Genomic DNA, 25,174 nt, shown 5'->3' on the forward strand with positions numbered 1-25,174 from the left:
GAAATCAAAAACCAATAGTTTTTCCCCTGGTTGTAGTATAGTGGTGAAAAGGATAGTATAGATGGCATAGTAACAAGGATAATTCAAAGGATTCAGAAAGATCACTGTATTTGTCCATGCTGAATTAATGTATTTTATTGATCCTCACATCACACGGAACCAACTCAAATAGAGGGGTTTGCACAACTTACAAAGTTACTACCTCCCAAATACATAAAAGTAAATAATAAATTATAGTTGGTGTAATGGTTAAGAAGCTGGACTAGAAAGCAGGAGACTATGAATTCTAATCCATGGAAGGCATGGACTAGAATTTTAGGCATGGAAGGCAGCTGCAGGACTTTGGGCCAGTTATATCTTTCAGCCCAACCCACCTTTACAGGGTTATTGTGTGAAAATTAGAAGGTAGGAACACTGGGTATGCATGCTGCTTTGAGCCAAAATAGAGTTTGGATAAAAAGTATAACAATAATTAGGTAACATAACACAACCAAAAGTTCACTTTCTACTTATTACTTCTTCACATTCAAATTGAAGGCTGGATTCCCATGGATCTCTTAGCCAAGCAGATTCACCAATCGCCACCATCCTCCCCCATGTAAAAGTTACTCAAGACTCCAGTCCAGCATGGCATGGTAGGAAATTACATATCCCAAACTATGCTACTTCTCAGTAGCTCACTGATTCTGCTACAGCAACTACTCTTACTCTTCTGCTTCAATGCTCTATTCTGAGTATTTTCTTGCTCTTTCCCTGTTGCTTTGCCACCACGGAATGCTGAATTCAGTCTTATCTCTAAATTAGCTGTTAGCTGGCCAGTAGCGCAGTGCAATAGTAACTTGGCTATTTAGTGAGCCCTTAGCATGGCAATTCATAGCATGTAAATCCACTAAGAACCCAATGCTCAAGTACTTGTAGTTTTCTAGGACAGGGGTCTCCAACCTTGGCAACTTTAAAACTTGTGGACTTCAACTCCCAAAATTCCTCAGCAAAGCTGGCTGAGGAATTCTGGGAGTTGAAGTCCACAAGTCTTAAAAGTTGCCAAGGTTAGAGACCCCTGTTCTAGGACATTATCCTTGTTACTATGCCATCGATACTATCCTTTTCACCACTATACTACAACCAGGGGAAAAACTATTGGTTTTTGATTTCTTCCCGTTAGTCAAGACTGAAAATAACAGGCTTTCAGATCTCAATATTTATACACAAGAGTAAACATTAGTACATTCTGCACAGAGCTGCGTATATTCTTTGAGGCATCAGATATTCCACCTGTCTTTTAATTCAGCCTGAATTTAATCATCTCAAGAATTTCCTGAAATTTCCATGATATTTATAACCTAGATTCTCATTCTACTTGGCTTTCTGCTTCTAGAAATATTGTCAACTAGCATTAGATTGAGAAGCTGCTTGGAATCAGAATGCCCTGGTTGAATACCATTGTAACTTGAGACGTTAAAGCATAATGTAACTGTGATAATAATCTAAATTACCATTATGTTAATATGTAACCTAATATAAACTGTATCAGAGATATACAATGATTAATATAATTGCCTTCCTAGCATAGGCTATGAAAATTACAGAGTAAGAATATTATTGCCAAAGAGAACAAGTATGGAAGTAGCAAGTTGCACTCAATAGTAGCCTTGCTTGCTTATATTAGATTTATGCCCTGACCTACTACCTGATGATGTTCAGGGTGGATTCTACCTATAAAATCACGTAACAGCAGTAGAATTTTAAACATTAGTCATACATTTTTTTTGACAAATTGAATTCAGGTTTCAGGGAATACCAAAGTAAACAAGCAAGTCTTTAGCCTTTTTTTCTTAAAATATACAGCGAGGGGCCAGCAGTCCAAGGTCTAGTGCTACTGTGGAGAAGGCCCATTAATGTATGTCCAGCCTCTTGCAGGGTAGAACCATAACAGTTCAGGTTGCTTCGCCCGGTATTGACCATTTTGTAGTCTCTCAGATATTGGTATCCAGAACCAGTTAGGGCTTACAGGCAGGTAATCGGTATTAGGACATTAGGACCATTGTTGTAATGACAACCTACCCATCTTAAATATTTGGTTTGAGTCTGTTAGCTATTTAATCTGCTGACCTGCTTTTTTATATCTATGGATATTAAATAAAATGGGATTATATCCCATGGACCTGCAGTTTGATACTATGGGGACAGTATTGCCCAGAACTATTTTTGGGGAATGGCTTCATAGATAGGAATGGAACCAATACAACAACGCCACTTGATAAGATGCCATGGTCTATCTATTGTACCAAAAGTTACTGAGAAGTTTGAAAATGCTTAAGTCTTCATTCTAATTCCTATATTCTGAAATAGATTTTTAGGATATTTTTCAGGCAAGTGGAAAATGAAATAGTGATTGTCTTTCAAAGTAAGTAATAGTATATGGAGTCTATAAAATAACAGACACTCCCCAAACCATATCACAGTACTACTTGGTGAGCTAGTAGGAAAACAAAGGCTGTTACAGAGAGATTTGTTGCTTAACTGATGTTAAGCATGTGATGTTTGAAGCAGATGAATTATATATACTGTATATTCAGAAATGTTTCACAATCTGCAAAGGTTAAAGACCTGAATGTTCAAGTGCAGCAATAAAAATCTTAGTGGAACAAACATCAGAGAACTTTGATGCTCAATTTCCTGATGGTGTAAATTGATGGTGTAATATGGAAGGTCACTATTAAAATAGCAGAACGGGAAGGTCAACACTTTTTGAAGTGATTAAGATATATAATTTTTGAAAAAAATCTAAAAAGTACATCATTGTAACAAAATGTAAATTGCATCCATATTTGCTGTTTGTTCATCTTGCCTTCAGAAGTTATGGGTGCTCCATCACTGGAGATTTTTAAGAAGAGATTCGACAGCCATTTATCTGAAAATGTATAAGGTTCCTGCTTAAGGATTGGATAAGAAGACATTCAAGGTCCCTTCCAGCTGTTATTCTGTTATCTTAGCTGGAACAGGAAAATGCTTCTTAGACTAACTTTGTCACTTTGAATGTATGCTGATCGGCATACATTAAATTGAAATTTTGTTGCGTACAGCTCTCAAAGGGTCACCACCTCCAGTATACACTACATAAACATGACAGAATACAAAATTATGCATATACCCACATATATGATACTGAAAAACAACACAGTCTAGTTCGGATGTATACATGTACATGGCGAGAGGATTCAACTGGCCAATTGCAAGCAAACTGACAAAAAAGTGGTTCAAATATTCAACTTCTGCAATTTACTGCTATGTTTTGCTACTTACACTACCTTTCCTTCCACAATTCAAAGCCCATTTATGAAGCATCCGAACTGGTGTGCTTTTCCTGCCTATGTGAGATGATGCAATAATTGCCTTTTATAGCAGCTTTTTCCCTCGGCCGTCTTACACAACTTAGCTACCTCTCTGAAATTATGTGTCACTCTGTCCTCGTGCTGGTTCTTGGTTTTACACAATTTCCCCTGGGCTGAATGGAAATTCCTCTCTACAAAAAACAGTTCAAGTCGCGGTCGCATTTTTCCAGCCGTGCTTTGCCCAAGTGTGTAACTTCTAGATTCTGTTAGCCCTTCGTGCATTTAAGACCTTTTCCACCCAGTCCGAGCTAGGAGAAACTGGGCACGGCAGCCCCTCCGTTCTTCCCCAGAAGGACATTATACGCATTTTAAACCCCTTCTCCTTTACACCAATAAAGAATTCTAATTCTAATTATCTAGGGCGCATGCTACAGGCTTCTCCTCTTCCTCCGCCCCAGATCACACCTGGGAGGGTGGAGCGAGGAGAGCCGTTGCCCATCATTGGCTTGTTTCCTATGGGGTGAGGGGGGTGGATCTCGCCGGCAGCCTGCGCGGGGAGGTGGGGGTTGTGTGTGTGGGGGAGAAGCATCGCTGCTTTGGCAAGACGGGAAGTTGGAAGCTTAGACGGCCTTCTTTAGACCGCCGCGCTAACTACGCTTCCCTGCATGCTTCTGGCCCGCAGAACGCTGGGGGGAAGGGGATGGAATCGCTCAGTGCACTCTGGGAGTTGTAGGAGCGGCGAACGGAGCCGGTGCTTTCGCTTCCCGTCGGCCCTTGCGCGCCTGCTGCCTTGGGGCGGAGGCGGGAGGAGGAGGAAGGAGGGAGGGAGGGAGGCGGAGGAAGCGCAGGGAGGTGGCGTTGCGGCATCCAGCGGCAGACCGTCGGCCGAGGGGTGACTCGGAGCCGGGGTTTTGACTCAGCCGGAGGCCCTTCCCGCCACCATCGATGTGAGCAGGCGGCCCTTGGGGGAGGATTGGGAGGGCGGGCGGGGCCGTGTGTGGGTGGGGCCGGCTCGGTGTGGTGGGGGTGGGAATCCAGCCGCCTTCACGCTCGGCTCCAGAGGGGACGGCGCGACTTAGAAGAAGCGCTGCCACTCGGGAGTTTGAAGGCGTTGTGCCAACGGTACCCCGGCCTCTACCCAGCCTGGCCCGACCTGGGCTGCCGCCTCCTCCTTCTCCTCCTCCTCCTCCTCCCTCCGGCCCCAGCGCCTCTCCTTGAGCGGTTGGTGCTGTCAGGCCGGCGCGCGCGCGCGCTCCACCTCATTCCCCCCCCTCCTCCGCCGGCACGCGACGAAACCACAAGCCGCGAAGCCGAAGCGCGCACGCACCTCCTTTAGCCCCCGGAGCCTCCTCTTCGCCGCCTCCGCCTCCGCCTCCTCCTTGAGTAACATCGAGACGCGAAAGCCTGCGCCCGAGCGGAGTTGCCTACGCAAAGGCAACGGCGGAGATATGAAGATCAAAGATGCCAAAAAACCATGTAAGATCCCTTTCTTTCTTTCTTTCTTTCTTTCTTTCTTTCTTTCTTTCTTTCTTTCTTTCTTTCTTTCTTTCTTTCTTTCTTTCTTTCTTTCTTTCTCTTTCTATTCTTTTTTCCTGTCTTCCTTTCCTTCCTGTCTTCCTTCCTTCCTTTCCTCTTTCTTTCTTTCTATCTTCCTTTTTTTATCTTTCTATTCTTTCTTTCTTTCCTGTCTTCCTTCCTTTCTTTCCTTCCTTCCTTTCTTTCCTGTCTTTCTTTCTTTTTCTTCCTTCCTTCCTTCCTTCCTTCCTTCCTTAGACTTGCCTCTTTTTTTTTTGCATTTGAAAAAGAAACGGGTTACCTGTATTATAGTCAATACTGGATGTTTCCACCACGTAGCTTCTGTATAGGAGGGTTTTTCCAATTCTGTTTCTATTAGAAATGACTGAATTCTGAAAGTGTGTTTGTGTGTGGCGTAGGCGTTTACTAGTAGTTGAGCATCCAGTGCATGCATGCATTCGTGAAAGTAAGTCCCATTGATCCTATTTAACTTAGTACTGAGAAAAAAACTGGGTTTTTTATACCCAGTTTTCCCCAAAATAAGACATCCCCTGATAATAAGGCCAATCAGGCTTTTCAGCGCATAGCAATAAGGCCAAACACTTATTTCAGGATTCAAAAAAATATAAGATGGTCTTGTTTTTGAGGATACACGGTGATCAAAGCATAAATAAGTGGTGCTTATTTATCAAATTCTCCAATTGTAATAGTGTATTTTCAAAAAAAAATCAGTATTGTTTTCTTTTGACTAGTTGCGTGGATGTAGGAAACTAAATTCCAGGTGGAAAGGAATTGATTATGTATGTTACAAATGTTTACAGTAGCAATAGTATTCAGGCTTATATACTTCCCTATAGTGTACAGTACTCAATGCCACAATAGCAGAAATGATCAAGGGGAAATACAATTTCCTAAGTAAAGCTTCACTTTTTCAGAACATCTGCAAAAGTGACATATTTCTTGCTGTTTGTCTTGGCATGAAAATATTTATGCAAGACTATTTAAGTTAAAGTATTGCATTTGATAACTTAATAAGAACATACCCTATACCTAAACAATTTTTTAAAATTTGAAAATATATTACTTGTACTTTTTTATTTCTATAGCTGGAATGCCAGTATTAATACCTAAAATACCAAAAAAGAGAAGTGGTTAGTTTAACACTTTGACATTTGTAGACAATCATATATATGTAATTGTATTTCTCAGTTTTGAGTTCAGTACATTATATTCTTGTCATATTTGCAGGGATAAAATACTTTCTGATTTATTGGAACAATGTGTACAAAATGACTGAAAAACCCGCTCTACATGCATAATCAGTTAGTAAAAAGTTGTTTTAACAAGACAGCTTTTGTATTAAAATATATCTCACCATATTATGGAATAGTACTCCTTAATTACAGTGTGTCTTCTCTATCTGAGGTCTTGGAACAAAACATTGGTGGCCACTTTCAAGGTCACTGCTTTCTCTTCCTAATGATTAAAATTAACACTGACCCCTTCAAATGCAGGACTGTGAAAGAAATAAGGCTTCTCTGAAATTGTGTTAATGAAAATTCTGCTTCTATAAAAACAAAAAGATACTGTGGAAGATTTAAGACCTTCAAATGAAAATGTACCTAAAGAAAGTTTTCTGAAAACGAAAAGAGCTAACTTGCTTTTGATAGCCGCATTTAGAATAATGCAAACTCATGTTTCCCAAAAAATCCATAAAATCTAACTTCAAATATGTGGTTGTTCATTTTTTAAGGCTGAAAATTATTACTGTTCTGTTGGCAGAAAGAATGGGCAAAGTTTTCTTAGTTCATTTAACTTTATTGCACTATAATAAAAAGTTATAAACAGGTGACTTATGTTCCAATATTTATTTGAAGTATGAATTGTAACAACTTAATTACAATTTATGAAGCAACCTATATAAAAATCATTAAAACAGGACTCCCTTATCTCCCCTAAAAAATTAATACCGCAAACTAAACATACATGAACTAGAGAAGGGTGAATTTGTTGTAACAATGTGAAACTAAAAGATGCTTACACCTCTCCTGGAATCAGTTTCCACTTCCCCAAGTGAGGCATATATCTCACAATTTGGGAAATGCTGTTTTACAGACTCTTCAGATGAATCATCCTATTGCAAAGTACTATTTTAAAAAAAAATATCTGTACCCAAACATTTTCATCTAATGTTTTCAAATGTTTAAGTCGTTCTGAAAGTATTGTGATTGGCCTTAGCTTCAGTTCACTGATTCCTGAGTAATTTAAATAGGTGCTTTTGGGGGAAAAAACAATGAAGTGGGTTTTTTCTTAGAATTATGCATATGCATATATATTTACATGTGCACGCTTGACCAGCCCATTGGAGATAACAGAATTTAAACAAAGCTGTTGCATACTATATATTGTGTAACAAAATCCTTATGATATATGGGAATCCATGGTAATATATAGAAGTGAACTTGTCCTCTGCTCTTATGAGAGCTTTTATCAACACCAAATAATTTTCATTAATTGTTTAACAGAATAAAGAAGCCTGGCAAATAAAATAATATTTGGTATTTCTAACAATAAAGCTCTCCCTCTCTCTCTCTCCCTCTTTCTCTCTTTCTCTCTCTCCACAGCTTTTCCATGGTTTGGAATGGATATTGGTGGAACACTAGTGAAACTTGCATATTTTGAACCTATAGATATTACTGCAGAAGAAGAGCAGGAAGAGGTTGAAAGTCTGAAGAGTATTCGCAAATATTTAACATCAAATGTGGCCTATGGGTCCACTGGTATTCGAGATGTCCACCTTGAACTTAAAGACTTGATACTCTTTGGACGAAAGGGAAATTTGCACTTTATCAGATTCCCAACACATGACTTGCCTACTTTTATTCAAATGGGAAGAAATAAAAACTTTTCAACGCTACATACGGTGCTTTGTGCCACTGGTGGTGGTGCTTATAAATTTGAAGAAGATTTTCGCACAGTAGGTAGTTTAGTTGCATGTTCTCTCACTCTGACTGACAGAGTATGTATACTGATTGTGGTGATAAAGTAATAAATCTGTGTGGCAATTGGCATTTAGGCTTATATATCTCCCCATAGAGCTTTACAGCACTCTGAGCAGTTTACAATGTCATTATTTGTGCATTGCTCCCAACAATCTGGGTCCTTAGTTTACCAATCTTGGAAGGATGGAAGGTTGAGTCAACCTTGAGCCCTGTCAGGATCAAACTCCAGACTATGGGCAGAGTTTCCCTGCAATACTGCCCTTTAACCACTGCGCCACCAGGGCAATCACTTCTTTTTCATAAAGCAAGGGTCTGATAAGGACAAAGAGATCTCTGGATTTGTACTTTGGAATTTGACTGCTGAAGAATCACTGTCTGCATGTAGGGAGGAATAACTTCCTAAATAACTCCTTGTTTTCTTTGCAATCCTGCACAAAAGAGCTGGCAAGATTTCCCCAATTGTTCTTTTAAGTCTTACAGCAAAAAAAAATTAAGATATGGTGACATAGATGGGATTAGTAGTATGTGGGTATATTCAGCCTTGCCCTGTTCAGGCAGTTTCCTTTTGTCTTTTTCTTTGTTTAGCAAGTTCAATTATTGCATGCAAAATAGGAAGGCAATCTGGCAAATTTAGATACTTGCTAGAACTGAGTGGCGCATGCTTATCTGATTTGTCTTACCAATTGTCATGTGTTGCATATTATATATACAACAACCCTCTGCTCCAATATGTTGCAATATAACGCTTTCATCAGTTGCAGCAATCTAAAGTCTTTTTAAAAAAATATAATATAATATAATATAACAACAGAGTTGGAAGGGACCTTGGAGGCCTTCTAGTCCAACCCCCTGCCCAGGCAGGAAATCCTACACCATCTCAGTCAGATGGTTATCTGACTGACTGATAATGATTATAAGGTTTCTATAAAAGGGTCAGGATAGTATGAGTGATCAGTGGAAATGAAACTTGACTTCCATATTTTGATAATAAATATATTGTGTGGCTCTCTTAATATATCAAATCTATCAATCAGGCTCCAAATTTTTAAAAAATATTTTCATCCTGCCTTTATTATTTTTATAAATAACCCAAGGTGATGACATAAATAACACTCCTTCCTCCTCCTATTTTCTCCACAAGAACTCTGTGAGATGAGTTGGGCTAAGGGAATGACTGGCCTAAAGTTCCCCAGCTGTCTTTCATGCCTGCAGGAGAACTAGAATTTACAGTCACCTGATTTCTAGGCCAGCATCTTAACCACTAGCCCAAACTGGCTTTTGAACTATAACTTCCAGTATTACCTTTACCATAGCTATAATTATAGTTCAACTTCTGGAAGATCATAAGCTCTCTCATTTGGTATAGATGGAGAAAAATTTAAATTTTACAGCAATGCTAGGAGGATGGTCTAGATCTAGAATGAAAGATCAGGTGCCTATAGCCTCTTAAGTTTTGTTCGGGAACATGTTATGCTAATCAACATTTCCTCTTCTTTTTGGAGATTGGTGACCTCCAGCTGCACAAATTGGATGAACTTGATTGTCTCGTCAAAGGCTTGTTATATATAGATTCTGTCAGTTTTAATGGCCAGGCAGAATGCTACTATTTTGAAAATGCATCAGAACCGGAAAGATGCCAAAAGATGCCTTTTAACCTAGATGATCCATACCCTTTGCTGGTTGTAAACATTGGCTCTGGAGTCAGTATTTTAGCAGTTCATTCCAAAGACAACTACAAGAGAGTGACTGGAACAAGGTACACACATAAATGCATGCCAAGTTTATAATGTGCTTTCTCAACTATCTTTCAGATAATATGTCAGTTCAGAGCTATGTCTTTTTCAAAATATATTTTGATTTTACAGTATGAGTTTTTATGTTTATGTATTTATGAAATATATTGAATGGCCATCTCAGGTTTGTTTTTGAGAACATTATGGACTGATAATTATTAGATAAATGATTTTTAAATCATAGGTAAAAAAAAATCAAAGGAAAGAAAGCCATCAAGATTAAGAAATTCCCAACTGCTGATGATCAGTCCTTTGGTAATAGCTGCAGTAATTTATTTGTGGTGCGAGTTGACAGGTTATTTGACTATCTTTAGTCAAGCATAGGGAAGCTTCTTAAAAGACTTGCAGTGAATCGGTTTCCGGATAGACGTCTTAAGCTGGACTTGTTACATTCAGAGTAATGTTCATAAAGTACCCTATGGAGTGGCAGACTGTAGTGGAAATTAAAGTATTTATTATATGTTGGTTCATTAAATACACTTCCTGTTTTATGTTTTTACAAATGTTTTTCTCAGTTGTCAGTTGATCATATGGTATCTCTTTCCTAATTTTAAATAGGTAAGACATGATCATCATTGCTTTAGTTAAGAAGTATAATTTTACAAATGTTTCATGTTCAGTCTAGGTGGTGGGACCTTTCTTGGTTTGTGCAGTTTACTGACCGGATGTGAAAGTTTTGAAGAAGCTCTAGAAATGGCATCCAAAGGCGACAGCACACAAGCTGACAAGCTAGTCCGGGATATTTATGGGGGAGACTATGAACGGTTTGGCTTACCAGGATGGGCAGTGGCATCTAGGTAGGTATTGGAAAGTAACACAGATCCTGAATTCATGACATGTACTGTGTTAATAATATATCCACTGTATTACATTATATTATTCATTTATAAATACCTGAGAAATCTAGAACAGTAATATCTTTTTGAAATGGAAAATATGTTGGTGGCATGGAAAAACTACCTTTAATAGTACTCTCCACCCATTAGATTATATGTTTTAATATTTTTCTTTAATAAAAATTTATAGAAAAAAATTGAGTAAGACATTTAGGTGAAATTTACTTCCTCGTGCCCCGTAGTTTCTGAGAAAAGCACTAATGCTGTGGAAGGAGGAAGGAAAGAGAAGAGAAGCACAATTGGTAGCAAGGTTCTTTAATACTAAGAAGAGTGGGGTCAAACTGTTCTCCAAAGCACTTAAAGGCAGGACAAGAAATAACACATGGAAACTTATCAAGGAGAGATCCAGCCTAGAACTAAGGAGAAATTTCCTGACAGAACAATTAACCAATGGAACAACTTGCCTCCAGAAGTTGTAGGTGCTCCATCACTGGAGTTTTTTAAGAAGAGGTTGGACAGCCATTTGTCCAGAATTGTATAGGATCTCCTGCTTGAGCAGGGGGTTGGACTAGAAGACCTCCAAGGTCCATTCCAGCTCAGTTATTCTGTTAAAGTGAATAGACTCGATTACAGTGATGAAGATTACACCATTGGGAGACTTGTAACAGATTAGGAGTCAATCATCATGGAGAAAATCTGCCTATGTGGTCACTACAAGTCAAAAACAACTTGATGGCATATATCAAATTGTAACCCATAGAGTTATCTGGTTAACATTTTAATTAATTGCCTCGCACCAATAGTTGCCATTGAAGTCTTGCAAACTGACTTCTGTTATCAAGTAGTGCTTGCCCACTGAAATTGATTTAAATATGCATTCCAGTTAAACAATAAAATATGTATATCTTGGTATCTTGAAATATCTTTGCAATCATAGTCATAATAATATGATTGAAGAGGTTTTCAACTGTTTGCTTAGAAAACAGAAGATTGACTTATAGCTTAACAGACTAAGGCTTTGTTGCTCAGAGTAACGTTCTTTCCCATTAACAATTATGTTTGGTTTCCATTCAGTATCTACTTTGTCAATCTATTTTTTTCCTTCACAAAAAAATAATAATGACAGAATTAGCTAATTTATACTGCATTAGTTTTTTCTTTAGATAACAGTGATAGGTAGGTGACTGCTTGGCAGTAAATAGAAGAATCATACAGTTGAAAAGCATTTTGCCAGACTATCAGTTAATTGCTTGAGTGCCCAAGGATGCAATTAATCTGGTCCTGAAAAATTAATTTCAAATAACTATTTTCTGTTCATATTTCTACTACTTAATCTTCAGTACTGCCTGATGAACGTGCCTTTCACAATTTCCAAAACCCAGGACTTTTTGATTTCAGAAGACACAATAACTCTTCCTTTATTTGATACATGGTAACATTTTTCTTCTTCACATATATAAAATACATATTCGACTGCACTCAGTTCTTCTTTCTCTTACGTCAAGAATGCCTGTATACATTCACTGTCAACCCAATTTCCTGCTATTTCCAGAGGGGAAAAGCAAAACTAAGTCAAAATTAAATTGATCCATCTATAAGGGTGATTTGGAAGCCTGGGCACAAAATAAGGTCTGCGAGTTATATCAAAATACTATGAAGCATTTAATGATCGTGGGATGTTTCCAGCCTTTCCCATCCTACAGTCCTTACAATAGGCTAGACTTAGATCTAGTCGTTCTGACACTGAACATTTTTGATCTCCCAAAGAGGAAATCATTTCTATAAGTACATAGGTGTAACTAGAAGAATGTAGATCAGTATCTAATTGGGGAATTTTGCAAGTTTATTTTTATAAGTACAAAGGTGCTTTCTGTTGTGTAATTGTTCGATTATGTGCCAACTCTTAGCGACCACATAGATAGATTTTCTCCTTGAGAATCTGTCCTTAACCTGTTTTTTCAGAGTTTCACAAAAGCTTCTATCCATCAAAATAGATAATGATCTCTGGCAGTGCACCATCTGGCTTAACTGTATTGAGCTTCGAGTTCCAAAGTTGTTGAGCAGTTATTATTGCTTACAGAGCATGGCATGAGTTCTTTCAAGCTTTGTAAGCAGCTTTTATATAAGAAGTACATCTTATCACAGGTGGAGAGAGATATTATTATATACTTTTTGATGAACGTCAATATTGTAAATTTTTTTCTAGCTTTGGGAATATGATCTGCAAAGAGAAACGGGAGTCTGTCAGCAAAGAAGACCTGGCTAGAGCAACCTTGGTTACTATCACCAATAACATTGGATCTATTGCACGAATGTGTGCTGTAAATGAGGTAAACATTGTTAGGGGAAGGATGTGGAAACTTTGTGTTGTCGTAAATTGCAGATTGGAACAATTCTTTTGTTCTTTCTCGTTATAATTTCTATTCAAGATTTGTCCTTTTTCTTTCATTGAATTTAAATACTCCAGAGCAATCCTAAAGTTGATTGGCACTTAAATCTATCTATCTATCATACAATTTAGAGATTGTCCAATTCCAAATGACTCTGGATGGCTTAATCAATTTTTCTAAATAAAAATAACTTGAAGGCAAACACTCTATAACAAAAAAGAATGTCCTACATGATCAACCACAACTCTTTTCATAGCCTTGAAGAAAGCCAAATTTTCAATGACTTACTTCCTGAATGTTGCCCAAATGAAAGCCACACAGACCTGTGGATGGATGCTCTTCCCTTGAGCAGCTCCTGCATCAAGAGAAGGGATCCTTCCTGGGTCCTGATAGATGACACTTTTATCAAAGAACCAGGAATGCCTTCATTCTCACCAGTGGAAAGAAACAATTAAGATAGGCATTCCGTCAGCCAATCCCTATGACCATTAAGAATTTTAGAGGTGATAATACTTATCTTGTATTATCTTCAGAAGCTGATTGATAGCCAGTGCAGCTTGTAGAGCAGTGGTGTCAGCATGCCATCATTGCCTCTTCCATCTCATTCTGGACTGTTGTAGCTTTCAGATGATTTTCAAAGCAGTCCCATGTACAGCTTATTGCAGTAATCCATCCAGCTTTATTAGCTAACTATATATGAATTATAAGGTTTGGTCTAATGCTTGGGGAGAAAGGTGTCTTTGTTTTAAACTATGTTTTATGGATTGTTGTGGTCCATCTAAGGTCATTGTATGAGATAAGCAGCCATATAAGTACTGTAAAACAATTGTTTTTATCCAGTATACGTTCCTCAGGAAGTTTGTGTAGTGAACACACTTCTACCTTTACTGCTTTCTGAAGCGCTGCTCTCTTAATTTCTGCATCTGTTTTTTATGCATGAAAAACTTTAACATAACCAATTTTCCAACAGGAGAAAGAATTAGTTGCTCATTGGGAATATTTCTTGCTGTCTTTGGCTTCTTTACAGTGCTGCCTTGTTGCATATGGATCAAGCAGCATTGTACAGGGCTATGAAGACATTAAGTACTGCTTCACTGTAAACAGTGGTTGAATTGTATTACATATAATGCATAAGAATCTGAGGAATAGCCCACAGTATTTTTGTGTATGCAGGATTAAGATTATAGGGATATGTGAAAACCATCTGATGTCATTGGCCAAAGTTTACTTTGATCTTCCATCGTTGGTATAGTTACATTTAATAAAATGCAACCAAAATTTATAAAGCAATTACAAATCAAAAATGACTCAAAGAATTACTCAGCGGCCTGAGCAAATTAAAATGTCTTAGCTGTGTGAAAAAAGCATGAATCTTGATATCAAGTAAACTTGCCTGGAAATACTGTTTCATACAACCATATCTCTTTTTTTCTGGACAAATTCAAAAACAATTTAAGTAGGAAGCAGAATTTTTGTCATATTCATACTGATTCAAATTGGATCCAAACTGTATTTTTACCAGGGGAAGCATTCCCTGAGCTGAGTTCTATTCAGAGAGTATATTAAAGTGAAAAAAGATTTGCATGGTTCAGCTTTCTTGCAACCTGTTATACTAACTGTAGATCTACTATGGAGATTTGGGAGAACATACAGAAGAGGGTAGGATATGGTCTGGGAATAGAGGGAGATGGAGAATTGGCAGAAATCTCAATTTCTCTCATCTGGATCAGAAGACCTCTGAGAAGGAAAATACTGCTTTTATTCAAATAAGAAAATGTCTGGTCCAACTCACTGACAGGTCTGTATAGTGCTCTAAGTGGGTGGTTATGTTTATAAATTGATAAATTTCTACAATTAAATAAAATGTAGGCTATCCTGGAACAACACCTGGCAAAAGGCAGTATATAATTCTAGTATGTAAAGTAAAATAATCCTATTGAATGCAACTTACATAAACACTGGGACTGTGCTCCTATGCATATTTATCTACGAATAAATCCAGAGACAATAGTTGCTGAAAATGGTAGTTTAATTCTTCCACTTCAGAGAGAAAACTTGAATTGCTTTTGATTATATTCAGGAATAGAAATATCTATTGCTTTTTTTCCCTTCAGAAAATAAACCGAGTCGTCTTTGTTGGTAACTTTCTACGTGTGAATACTTTATCAATGAAGCTTTTGGCATATGCACTGGATTACTGGTCCAAAGGCCAGTTGAAAGCTTTGTTCCTTGAACATGAGGTATGTATCAATCCTATCCTTCTTTAGATATCAATGTTCAGCATCCTGTAGTTATATTTATTCTTGATTTGATATAAATATATGCATAAATGATGTATTTATAGTTGAATTATCGGAGACAAATTTAAATGTTGGATTTTATCCATTACGATTATTGGTGGAAAGACACTTCTGAAGAGAACAGTAGGGTTCACTCCAAAGCATTAGTAAACTTCTCTGTTAGCAATATGCTTGGGACAGTGATGGGTTGCTACCAGTTCGCACCAGATCAGGAGAACCGGTAGCAGCAGTGATGGGAGGCTCCGCCCACTTGCCCGGACACTTCTACGCACCCTCGTGGGTCCGCTTGTGCAGCATCGCATGAGCGCAGCCACAAGCAAACCAGTAGCGACAGGTTTTGAAACCCACCCTGGTTTGGGAATATGTATTTATTTATTTGATAGATTTATTTCCCATCTTTTCTTTAGGCACTCACACCTCACACTCTCCCATTCCCCTCCCCACACACACAACAACAGCCATTTAAGAGCGGTTGAGCCAAATGACTGATTGAAAGTTACCCAGCAAGCCTAGAATCTGGATCTCTCAAGTGCCAGTCCGTAATCTTTACCACTGTACTATATTAGTTTTTTGGGACCATGGCCTTCAAAATCCTGTTGGGTGCAACCCCAGTCATAGTTTCACTCACTCGCTCATTTATTTATCACACATTATGCTCACCCTTCTCTCAAAAAGCAATTCTGGGCAGTCAACAATTGAATAACACAACAAATACATAAAAACAGATGCCGAAAATATAAAATGTCATTATTAAAAATGAAAATATTATTAACATTTTAAAATATACAGATCCCAAATATTAAGCACCCTACAGAGCCATCACTTAGAGGGTGACACTACCAGGTTTTGAGGGACTTCCAGAATGATAACCTTAGTAGCAGAGGTGGGTGTCACATACTGTGACAACTGGTTCACCCAGAACTGAAAATGTGATCATGCACATGGCATCGAAAAACCGATGATTATATAGGATGTGATAGCACTAGGGTGGGTGGGTGGGCGTTGCCAGTCGCTGGGCGGAACTACTGGTTAATCCAAACTGGCAGCAGCCCACTGCTGCTTAATAGTTATTCAAACGCGTTTCAGTTGCTTGAAAAAATACAGCTTGAAAAGAAAAGACTCAGGGATTGTCTTCTAGTAACTTCTTTCAAAATGTAAACAGAGTGGATGCAATCTTATAAACCCTGTAAAACACAACATCACACAGAGAAATAGTGCACATAGATTTGATTTTCATGTAGTCTTATATGCAGTTTCTTAAATTGATAGAGAAGTTAGCAGTAAACTGAGCTTAGTCACTATCATGATAGCCTCTTTAAACTATATGCAAACAGGTTGGAAAAAATTCATAATTGACAGTAAGGAAGTTTCCAGACAGAATTACTTGCATAGCCCATCAAGGAAGTCCTGGCCAATTTTTTAATATTTCTTTTCTTAAGAAATTATTTCTGGTAGGAAACAAAGATGAATGTAGCCATAGATATATACAGAAGAGTTTTAAATGGAAAATAATGTCCGTTGGTGCGCTCATATAGTTCTTGGAATCAGGCAGGTTAATTCTTTTAAGACTTAATATTTGTAATCTTGGCAGAAAGATAGTGTGCAGAGCAGGGGTGAAATCCAGCAGGTTCTGACAGGTCCTGGAGAACCAGTAGCGGAAATTTTGAGTAGTTTGGAGAACCGACAAATACCACCTCTGGCTGGCCCCAGAGTGGGGTGGGAATGGAGATTTTGCAGTATCCTTTCCCTGCCACGCCCACCCACTCAAGCCATGCCCACCAAGTTACGCCCACAGAACCGGTAGTAAAAAAAATTGAATTTAACCTCTGGTGCAGAGGATAAAGAATTCATAACTGCCGTGAATATTTATACAAGGGAAAGGAAAAAATACTTTGTTTCATGCTTCTGTATATTTTTTCAAAATTATCAAATATAATGTGTTGCCAAAAACTGAATTGTGCAAAATCTTCTTTTAAATGCAGGGGTACTTTGGAGCAGTCGGTGCCCTTCTTGGATTGCCAAATTTCAGCTGAAGCTCAAAGCCATCACAATACTGAATGGTTCTCTACCTTTCTGGCATTATTACATATTGTTTTTATATCAACTGGAAGAGCAGAAGGGCTGCAATCTTTCTATAAATGTCTTTAACTGGGGGGGAGTTGATATGGCATTCTCTAATCCATTTCATCAACGTTCTCCAACTTGGTGCCCCTTCTAATTTCTCAGCTTGTATAGCAATTAATTATGCTGGTTGCAATACACAAATAAGGGGCATCGAGTTGGGAAATGCCATAATAGACATTTAATACTCAGCATGTGTCTTAAATCCAAAGACATAATCTTAACTGTCTAGACCCTTCAATACTAACCCTGTTTTGCTTCAAAACTATTCTTAAGCAATTGGGTTGCATGTAGTTGCACAAGAGTTGCCTTGTGCTCAAGAGTTCATTTAGATTTCCAGTCAATTCTAAAACTTATTGTAGCCATGAATGAAGAAAGGATCTTTGATGCAAGATATTGTGTTTCAATGCGAGTAAGTTATGGCATGTTGAAATACTTATTCAGGCATCGGTGTTAAGTTTCCAAACATTAAACGTAAAAACATCAGCAACAGTTTTGTACAATTGATTTAATGAATTAATCAAGAATGTGTGTATAACTACCAGTGACAGTACAAGATGACAGTAAAAAAACCCAAACCCATATATCTCAGAATTACTGTTATAAACAGTGCCAGCAGATATGACTGAAATCAAAGCAGCAGTGGCATGACAAAGGCTGGAAAGACAGATCTTTAATAAGATGCCTTTGGTGTGACTTCCCAACTCCAAGAAAGTGAGTTGATCTCATGGAACCTCTATTGACTAAAAATATTAACTTGGGACTAGGTTGTGTCCTTAAACCATTATGGCAGCTATAGAGGTTGAACTGCAGAGTCAACAGATCCGGTTTTCATTGCACCCTAGTAAACTCTTCCAGTGGTGCAACAGTGTGGCCTTGAGATAAACTCCTATACTTAACTGTACACCACTTTGGATACAATGGTAAAGTTTACAATAGTGGCATATTTAATAGACTGCTGCAACAAAGCTTACCATAAGACCTCAGCAAAAAAAAAAAAAAAAAGAATAATCTCAGAAAAGAAACTTTCTATGCACAAGGATGTAATTATTGTATCCTGAAGGAATATGCAGTTACCCAATCCATGAATTAAAATTTTCTAGAAGGGAATCTACCACTGACTAGAATTCATCTTGAGTTTTAGGTACTGCTTATTTTACTTGATCAAGGTGATATACTATTTTGGCACATGAATATTTGATACAGCAATATCTATATGAAAAACAACTCCAGCATTCTTGGAAGATTGGTTGGTTTAGGTGTTTTTTTTAAAAAACATTTGTCTAGAATTATATTTCAATGCTTAGTATTAGTAATTGGTTTGTAGTATGTAGCAATCACCTAAAATATTTTCTGTTTTTAGAACTTGGAAATTATCTCTTTATAGCACAGGGCAACATCCAGAAATGAGTATGTACCTCACTGGTTTGAGGAAATCAGAAAATACAACTTCAGTAAAACAACTCATCATAGAAACGTTATACTTGATTATTTTAATGCCAGTCTATTTTACAAAGTATGATTAATTCCCAATTCATACCAGGAAAGTAAAGAATTATTGTTTTTCATTTTGAGTTTTGAAACAATAGAAGCAAACAGTTATTTTCTGTCTGCCTTTCCTGTTGTGAAGAGACATTTTTGGCACTACTAAAAATTACTTACCATACAATATTTTTTAATTGAACAGGTTTACATCATGGTAACATCATAGGTTTGGAATAAGCCCCATAAACAAATTCATTGGCAATTTTTATGTTAGACAATTTCTATTTTTATTTTTGCATTATGTAATTGCATTTGTAAAAATAGTGTTTTTACAAAAATGCCATTGCAATGTTACAAAGTTCTGCCATTGTTCATGTGAATTCATGCTGTTAGCAACCTCATTTAGCCCTTCTGTAAGAGCTTTCTTGGTTGGGAGCAGCAGAGATTTCTCCTGAAAAGATAAAGATAAGCCAAGAGAAGGGACATTTCTTTTTTTTCCCCTCTCCTTGAGAAATTCTGAGTGAATGGCTCTTCAGTCCCAACAGTCACATGAGTGCCTTAAGGTTCCTTTTGGAGTTTCAATGACATGTTCAGCTTTTCCTGGCTTTGAATATTGGCAGCTTTCAAACAAAATTCACCCATGATATTGCATTTTTCCCCCCATTTTATTTTCAGTTCTAACATAGTCCCAGAGTCCTTTCTGGTAGTTAACAATGTTTTACCTCTATCCTTGGGGGATGGATGGATAGATAGATAGGTAGATTAATAGGTAGGTAGGTAGGTAGGTAGATAGATAGATAGATAGATAGATAGATAGATAGATAGATAGATAGATAGATAGATAAACAAAAACACAGTCTCTTAAAATAAGAGAATTTTGGCTGCTAAGGAAACAGTTTTTATTTCTTGAACCAGATCATATCTGTAGTGTGTTGTTGGAGCTAATAAAATTTTCAAGGGTTATTCCATTAAGGTATGGTTGGGTAAGGTTTCTCATATGATCATCCCTTATTAAACTACTGAATTAGAGCATTAATGGACCAGTTTTCCCCCCCTGCATTCCTTGAATTAGTTCTCATTTTTATATTGCCTTTTTAAGCATTCCATGAAAAACACAAGATTGTATAAAAACCAGATCATTCTTTTTATCCATTTCAGAATATAACAAGAGTGGTCCTGTTGATTTGTTATAAGGCTGCAGTGTGGGTTGATTGCACAATCTTTTGGAATCTCACTGATCAAATGAATAGTAGTGTGTTGGTCCTTTTCACTGTACTGCTCCTTATATCTTCAATAGTAAGATTGTATTGTGACCGTTTGCAACTTGTTTATAATGCTTGGGATTGGCAAATTTAGTGTTTTGCCAACCCCAAGCATTATAAAATCTTATAATTTGACAATGCATATAAAATCAAACTGTATTTGATCAATGTTCCTTATGTCTTTTGGATTTGGTTTGTAGGGTGCAATTAAATGTTTTAGGTTTAGCATGATGTATTTTAATGTGATCATCTCCAAAACATGCACCAAAATATTGTTAATATCAGCTGTAGGTGTTGTTGTTTTTTGTTTTGCAATATGCTTTCATGGAATAGATAGATGAATTAGAAGGAAAAGAATCATGCCCGTTGAAAGCCTGAACAGCAACATGCTAAATCTTAATGTGAGTGTACTTCTATTACACTGTTGATCTTTAAAGTTAAGTCTTTGGATTTTAAAAAAAACAATTTTACTTAGAGCCAGTTGAATGACCACTCTCTATTAATTAATTGTTTTGTAGATAGTATATTTCTAATTTAAATGTTGAATTCAATATATGATTTACTACGTAAATTATATAATTTAGAATTTGTAGCTTTCTAAAAAGTCAGCCTCCTTTTAGGATCCAGTAGTTTTGTTCTTAAATGAAAATTAATGCTATACGCATGGTAGAATTTTAAAAGTAGATAGGGATTATGACTATAAAATAATCTGCCATTAAAAGTAACACCTTTCACTACCATTCTAATGAGCTATACTAAATCTAGCTTTACTTTTAAGTATAGAATTTTGATAAAACACAATGAACGATCATATTTCTTTGATTGATACTTCCCCTTCTGCCTCCCCCACCCCATTTTGTCATATGCATGTTAAACAGTAGCATCAACTTATTTATGCCTGTTGTAAATTAAAAGTAACTAAGCTTTTGCATTGCAAACCTTCTGTTTTGGGGAAATAGATGCTTCCTTAATTCAGAAGTACCTCCTTTTAAATATGTTGTAGAATGCATTGCAGCACAATATAAGTGTTCTTAAATGAAATAATATACTTTATATTCTAAACGGTTAATGGGAAATCAGTAGGAAGCCTTCAAGCAAGCATTCTTCTAAGTAAACACCTTAGTAATTATGTTAACACCTTATGTTAATTTACCTTAAAAGTTAACATTTTAGGACACATTTGGTTTTGGGACATGTTTGAGATACAGGAAGTATCCCTCTTGTTCAGTTGTTGGTCACACGACTGACATGCGTTAATTGATCTATTTCTAAAGGTTTTGCCAAATATTTGAACACAAGCCTTACTTCTACAAATGATGATGATTCTCTTACTACCTTTACTGTGTATTTTGTGCATAGGGGACAAATGGAGAGGAATCTAGAAAGCTGCCTTTATTAATTCAGAATATTCTCCATCTTATTCAGTATTATCAACATGGACTGGCAGCATTCCTCGTGTCAGGCAGTGTCCTTATCAGTTTTACTGGAGATTCCAGGGAGTCAACCTGGGACATTAGGGTATTGTATAAAACAGCTTTTCTACTCTTCAGCTGCAACCTCTGGGTTACTTGAAAATAAACTATAAAAGGAGTGCCTCAATTACTTAACCACAACTAGAACTTTTCATGAAATATAAGGCTGAGAACACCATAGCTTTTTGCGCCCATGCCATGGGAAGGTTAGATCAGTTTGGCTCTACAGTATTTTTATCCTCGGTATGATGGAGGCCAATTTGATATAGGATAGAACTATTGCTGCCTTAGCTAAATAGGAAAGCAACAGTCTAGAACTCTATTCTCAGTCGTATCCTTTGAATTGTACTGGAATACTTTATGAAAAAGCAGAATTCAGCTTTGGATTGTGCAACATGTGCTCAAGCAGCTGCTTATACAGTAACACCTGGAATATCTTAATAGGAATTTGGGAGAGAGAGACAAAGCTGTGGAAAGGAATTCTGGTTAGTTTAAAGCAGCCTTTCGTCTTCCAAATGGGTTAGACTGTAGGTCCCCTTATAGCCAAGGTTTGAACTCTGGGTTATAAACGAAGGGTATTAAAAATACCCTATCACGCCCCAATTCAGACAATTTGGTCGGAGGAAAAGTGTGTAAGCACCTGGGTCCTGTTCCTTGTTTGCTTTGTACTAAATCACATTCAACTGTTAAACAGAAAACTTGCAATAGTACTGGAATTGTTCCTTAGAGTTACTTTTATGTACCAAACGGTTAAGGATCTTTAATAAAGAAATAACTATTACTTGAAGTATTAGCCAATAACCAGGAGAGAAAAAACACTGTAAACATCAATCTCTTCTATTCCCTCCTCCTTGCGTTTTCTGCTTCCTTTCCACTTTCTGAGGGAAATGTGTAGGAAGATATAGGTAGCACAGTAGGAAGAATTAGGCCCTGGCGCTTCCTGAAGGGAGTGCAAAAACATATCCGTATCTCCTTATGGCTTTGGCATCTCCCTTTGGACAGGAGAAGGTTTCTTGCAGAAAGGCAGTTCTCTACTTGACTACCCTGAATTCTGCCTTGCATTTCTTTCTCCACAAGTGACCCAACGGGAAGTGAGTAGATTCAAGGAGGCAGCTACACTCTGGCAGATGCTGTTGCTGCTACTCTTTCTTAATTCCACCTGCCGATTCATCCTAGTCTTTGGCCTTGTAGAAAGAGAGAGGGAGGGAAGGAAGGGAGAACAATATCAACTGAGAATGAACTATTTGGGCCTAGTCACCATGACCACTAGGCCTCTGAGCGAATGAGGGGATGATGTGGCTGCTTCTCTGATGGTGAAATCTCTTTTGCATAGTGTATTTTGCGCCCTCTCTTAAGGTGTCCTGAAGGGAGGTAGAAATGTGACATAAGAATGCTTTATCAAATGCTTGTTTAAAGTCAGATGTAGGTAAGACCCTTAGTAGCCCTAGGTGAGGGGCATGGAGAGAAACTTTAAAACAATCACAAGTTAGTCTAAGGTAAAGCTATTTCTCATGGTCTTATTTCAAGCTCTGTATCTTGTAGTCAAAGAGTTTGTCATAAAACTCTTATGTAATTAGCATATGTATGATAAAATACAGAATTTTATTTCCAGAGTTACAAAAAGAGTTGTTCCTGGGTTCATCAGTCATTGTAGTTCAGGTGTGTTTGTGTAAAGACCATGATTTAACCAACATATCCCATGTTAATTGAATCCATTGCTCTATGTTCCCTACCGATTTTTATTGTGAAAACAATTTTTAAAATTTCTGTTGTATTTTGGTAAACCTATCATTCCATAAAACTTACTAAAATTGCAGACAGAGTTTTTCTGGAATCAGAATGAATTGAAGTTTTAATTTTAAGCAGTGAAGAAATGCATTTTAAGCAATAGTTAACATGCTGCAGTTAGTGATAACTACTAAGTGGTGTTTTTTTTAAAAAAATGAAAGTTTTATAGATGGCCTGGTTTGAGTATTCAGGACACTTTAATATCCATGTTATTTGGAAATAGAGAAGATAGTCTTCATATTTCCCAGCAAAGTTGACTTTAACGTTTTTTTAAAAAAAGAAAAAAAAAATGACTCAAATTGTACCTAGAAACTCCATGACATGCTCTTATTTCCAAAATGTATATATAATATACTGTGAGTACCATTTCTCATATATTGCCTTATTCTGTTGCAGTAAACTTACTGTCTAGGCTTTTAGGATTCTGACAATGGTGTAAAAATGTATGTTTTGCAAATTTAAATCATAGTTACTAAATTATTTAACATATCTTTTGTAAAGTGTTTAATTTATTTTTAATGTCAAAGCTTTTCTGTATTGTTTTCATGCAACCAAATAATGGAAACCTATGCTGCATTCATTCCCATCAGAATTGTATAAAAATTCCTGACAGCTTGCATGAGTAAATGTGAAATCTAATTTTGTTGTTCAATAATGCGCTTTTGTGTGTGTTTTCCTAGTTTTAGTGTTCTGTAGACAGAATTTTATTTTTTTCTAAATAAAGTTGAATGGATGGTTCCCTCTACCATATTTGGTTTAAATTTTTGAAGGTATTAATAAAGGGGTAAGAAATCTAGCTTATGTTTAAGAAGAAAATAAACTTGACTGGTGGATAAAGTCACAGCAACAAAGAAGTACTGTAATCTTGCTGAGAGAAAGAATATTTAAGCTATCACTAACAAAGGACTGTTTGGTCTAATCTTTATGGCATTTTTTTCTTATTTTGGTCATATTTTATCAGTAACTTTTACAAAGAGTGTGTACAAGCAGGTAATGAAATCTGATAGAAGTATTACAACATTGGTTTGGTTTTTGCTCCTTCAGATTTTGGAGTATGACTTTTAGTTACTTGAAGTTTCAAGTCCCTCCATACCCAACCCTCTCTTCACCTTATCTAGTTCCATAAGGTTTGATAAAAAGGTTTTCATTTCTGTGATTTTTTTAAGAGTGTAAAAAACACATCATGGCCAACAGGTGATCTTTATGTTCCTGCAAGCAAGAAATCAGTTCAGTAATATTCATAGTCACTTGCTTTCACCCTTACAGTAACATTAGGAATGTGCTCAGGGGCTCATCCCGAAATTTAGCATTCCAATACCATGGAATTCTAAAAAATATATTTGATCCATTCAAATATACATTCCAATAATAATAGATGAAATCCAGGAACTAATAAGTATAGGTAATCATTGAATTAAAGATCAGCTTTTTTAGCAAAACGTTATTAAATTTAAGGAAAAAAATATACAAAAAGCAAAAAGAATTAAAAAGTGGGGAGGCTAGGGAAAAAGCAAAATTAGAGTGTGCAGACAGAGGAAAAGGGTATATATAAAAAGTAACTCCTTACTTGTAACTTCTATCATGAAGTCTAATAATCAGTACCTAAGATTAGGGGGGCATTTTTTTCAGTTTCAAACCCAAAAATCCAAGAGTGATTTCCAAGTATAGAAATGAAGCTAGATGAAAGTCTTTTCTTTAATCAAAGTCTTTTTGTCCTCTCCACCAACTACATTAATTTCACCTTCTTTCTTCTATTGTGGTAAATGAGTCGTTCCATCTCTGCGCATAAGAGAAGCCTTACCATAAGAACAAAGTACCATGTTTTTTCTTATCTGTTTATCCATCAAACCTTAAAAGAAAAGCCTCTGACTTCAGTTA

General features: G+C 37.0%; 1 protein-coding gene across 3 annotated transcripts; it reads left to right on the plus strand.

The window, feature by feature from the left end:
* The first annotated feature begins 4,152 nt into the window (after positions 1–4,152).
* LOC131190305 (pantothenate kinase 3) lies at positions 4,153–24,041 on the plus strand. 3 transcript variants are annotated; one of them, XM_058167576.1, is made up of 7 exons: positions 4,334–4,808; positions 7,472–7,824; positions 9,352–9,605; positions 10,263–10,439; positions 12,685–12,808; positions 14,983–15,108; positions 17,151–24,041. In XM_058167576.1, exons 1-7 carry the CDS (start codon positions 4,781–4,783, stop codon positions 17,199–17,201), a joined length of 1,113 nt encoding a protein of 370 aa, XP_058023559.1. In that variant the 5' UTR covers positions 4,334–4,780; the 3' UTR covers positions 17,202–24,041. The 3 variants fall into 3 exon arrangements, with proteins under 3 accessions (XP_058023560.1, XP_058023561.1, XP_058023559.1); XM_058167577.1 differs by lacking the exons at positions 4,334–4,808; positions 7,472–7,824 and adding an exon at positions 4,153–4,279; XM_058167578.1 differs by lacking the exons at positions 4,334–4,808; positions 7,472–7,824 and adding an exon at positions 4,153–4,279 and having other exon boundaries at positions 10,268–10,439.
* Positions 24,042–25,174: the final 1,133 nt, after the last annotated feature.

Source organism: Ahaetulla prasina, chromosome 2 (genome assembly GCF_028640845.1).
Source record: "Ahaetulla prasina isolate Xishuangbanna chromosome 2, ASM2864084v1, whole genome shotgun sequence".
Lineage (NCBI taxonomy): Eukaryota > Metazoa > Chordata > Lepidosauria > Squamata > Colubridae > Ahaetulla > Ahaetulla prasina.

Excerpts from the sequence above, each read along its gene's own strand:
- LOC131190305 (XM_058167576.1), top strand. The coding sequence starts at position 4,781 with ATGAAGATCAAAGATGCCAAAAAACCAT. Across the intron at positions 10,440-12,684 it reads GGATGGGCAGTGGCATCTAG|CTTTGGGAATATGATCTGCA; the intron begins GTAGGTATTGGA and ends ATTTTTTTCTAG. Across the intron at positions 12,809-14,982 it reads GAATGTGTGCTGTAAATGAG|AAAATAAACCGAGTCGTCTT; the intron begins GTAAACATTGTT and ends TTTTCCCTTCAG.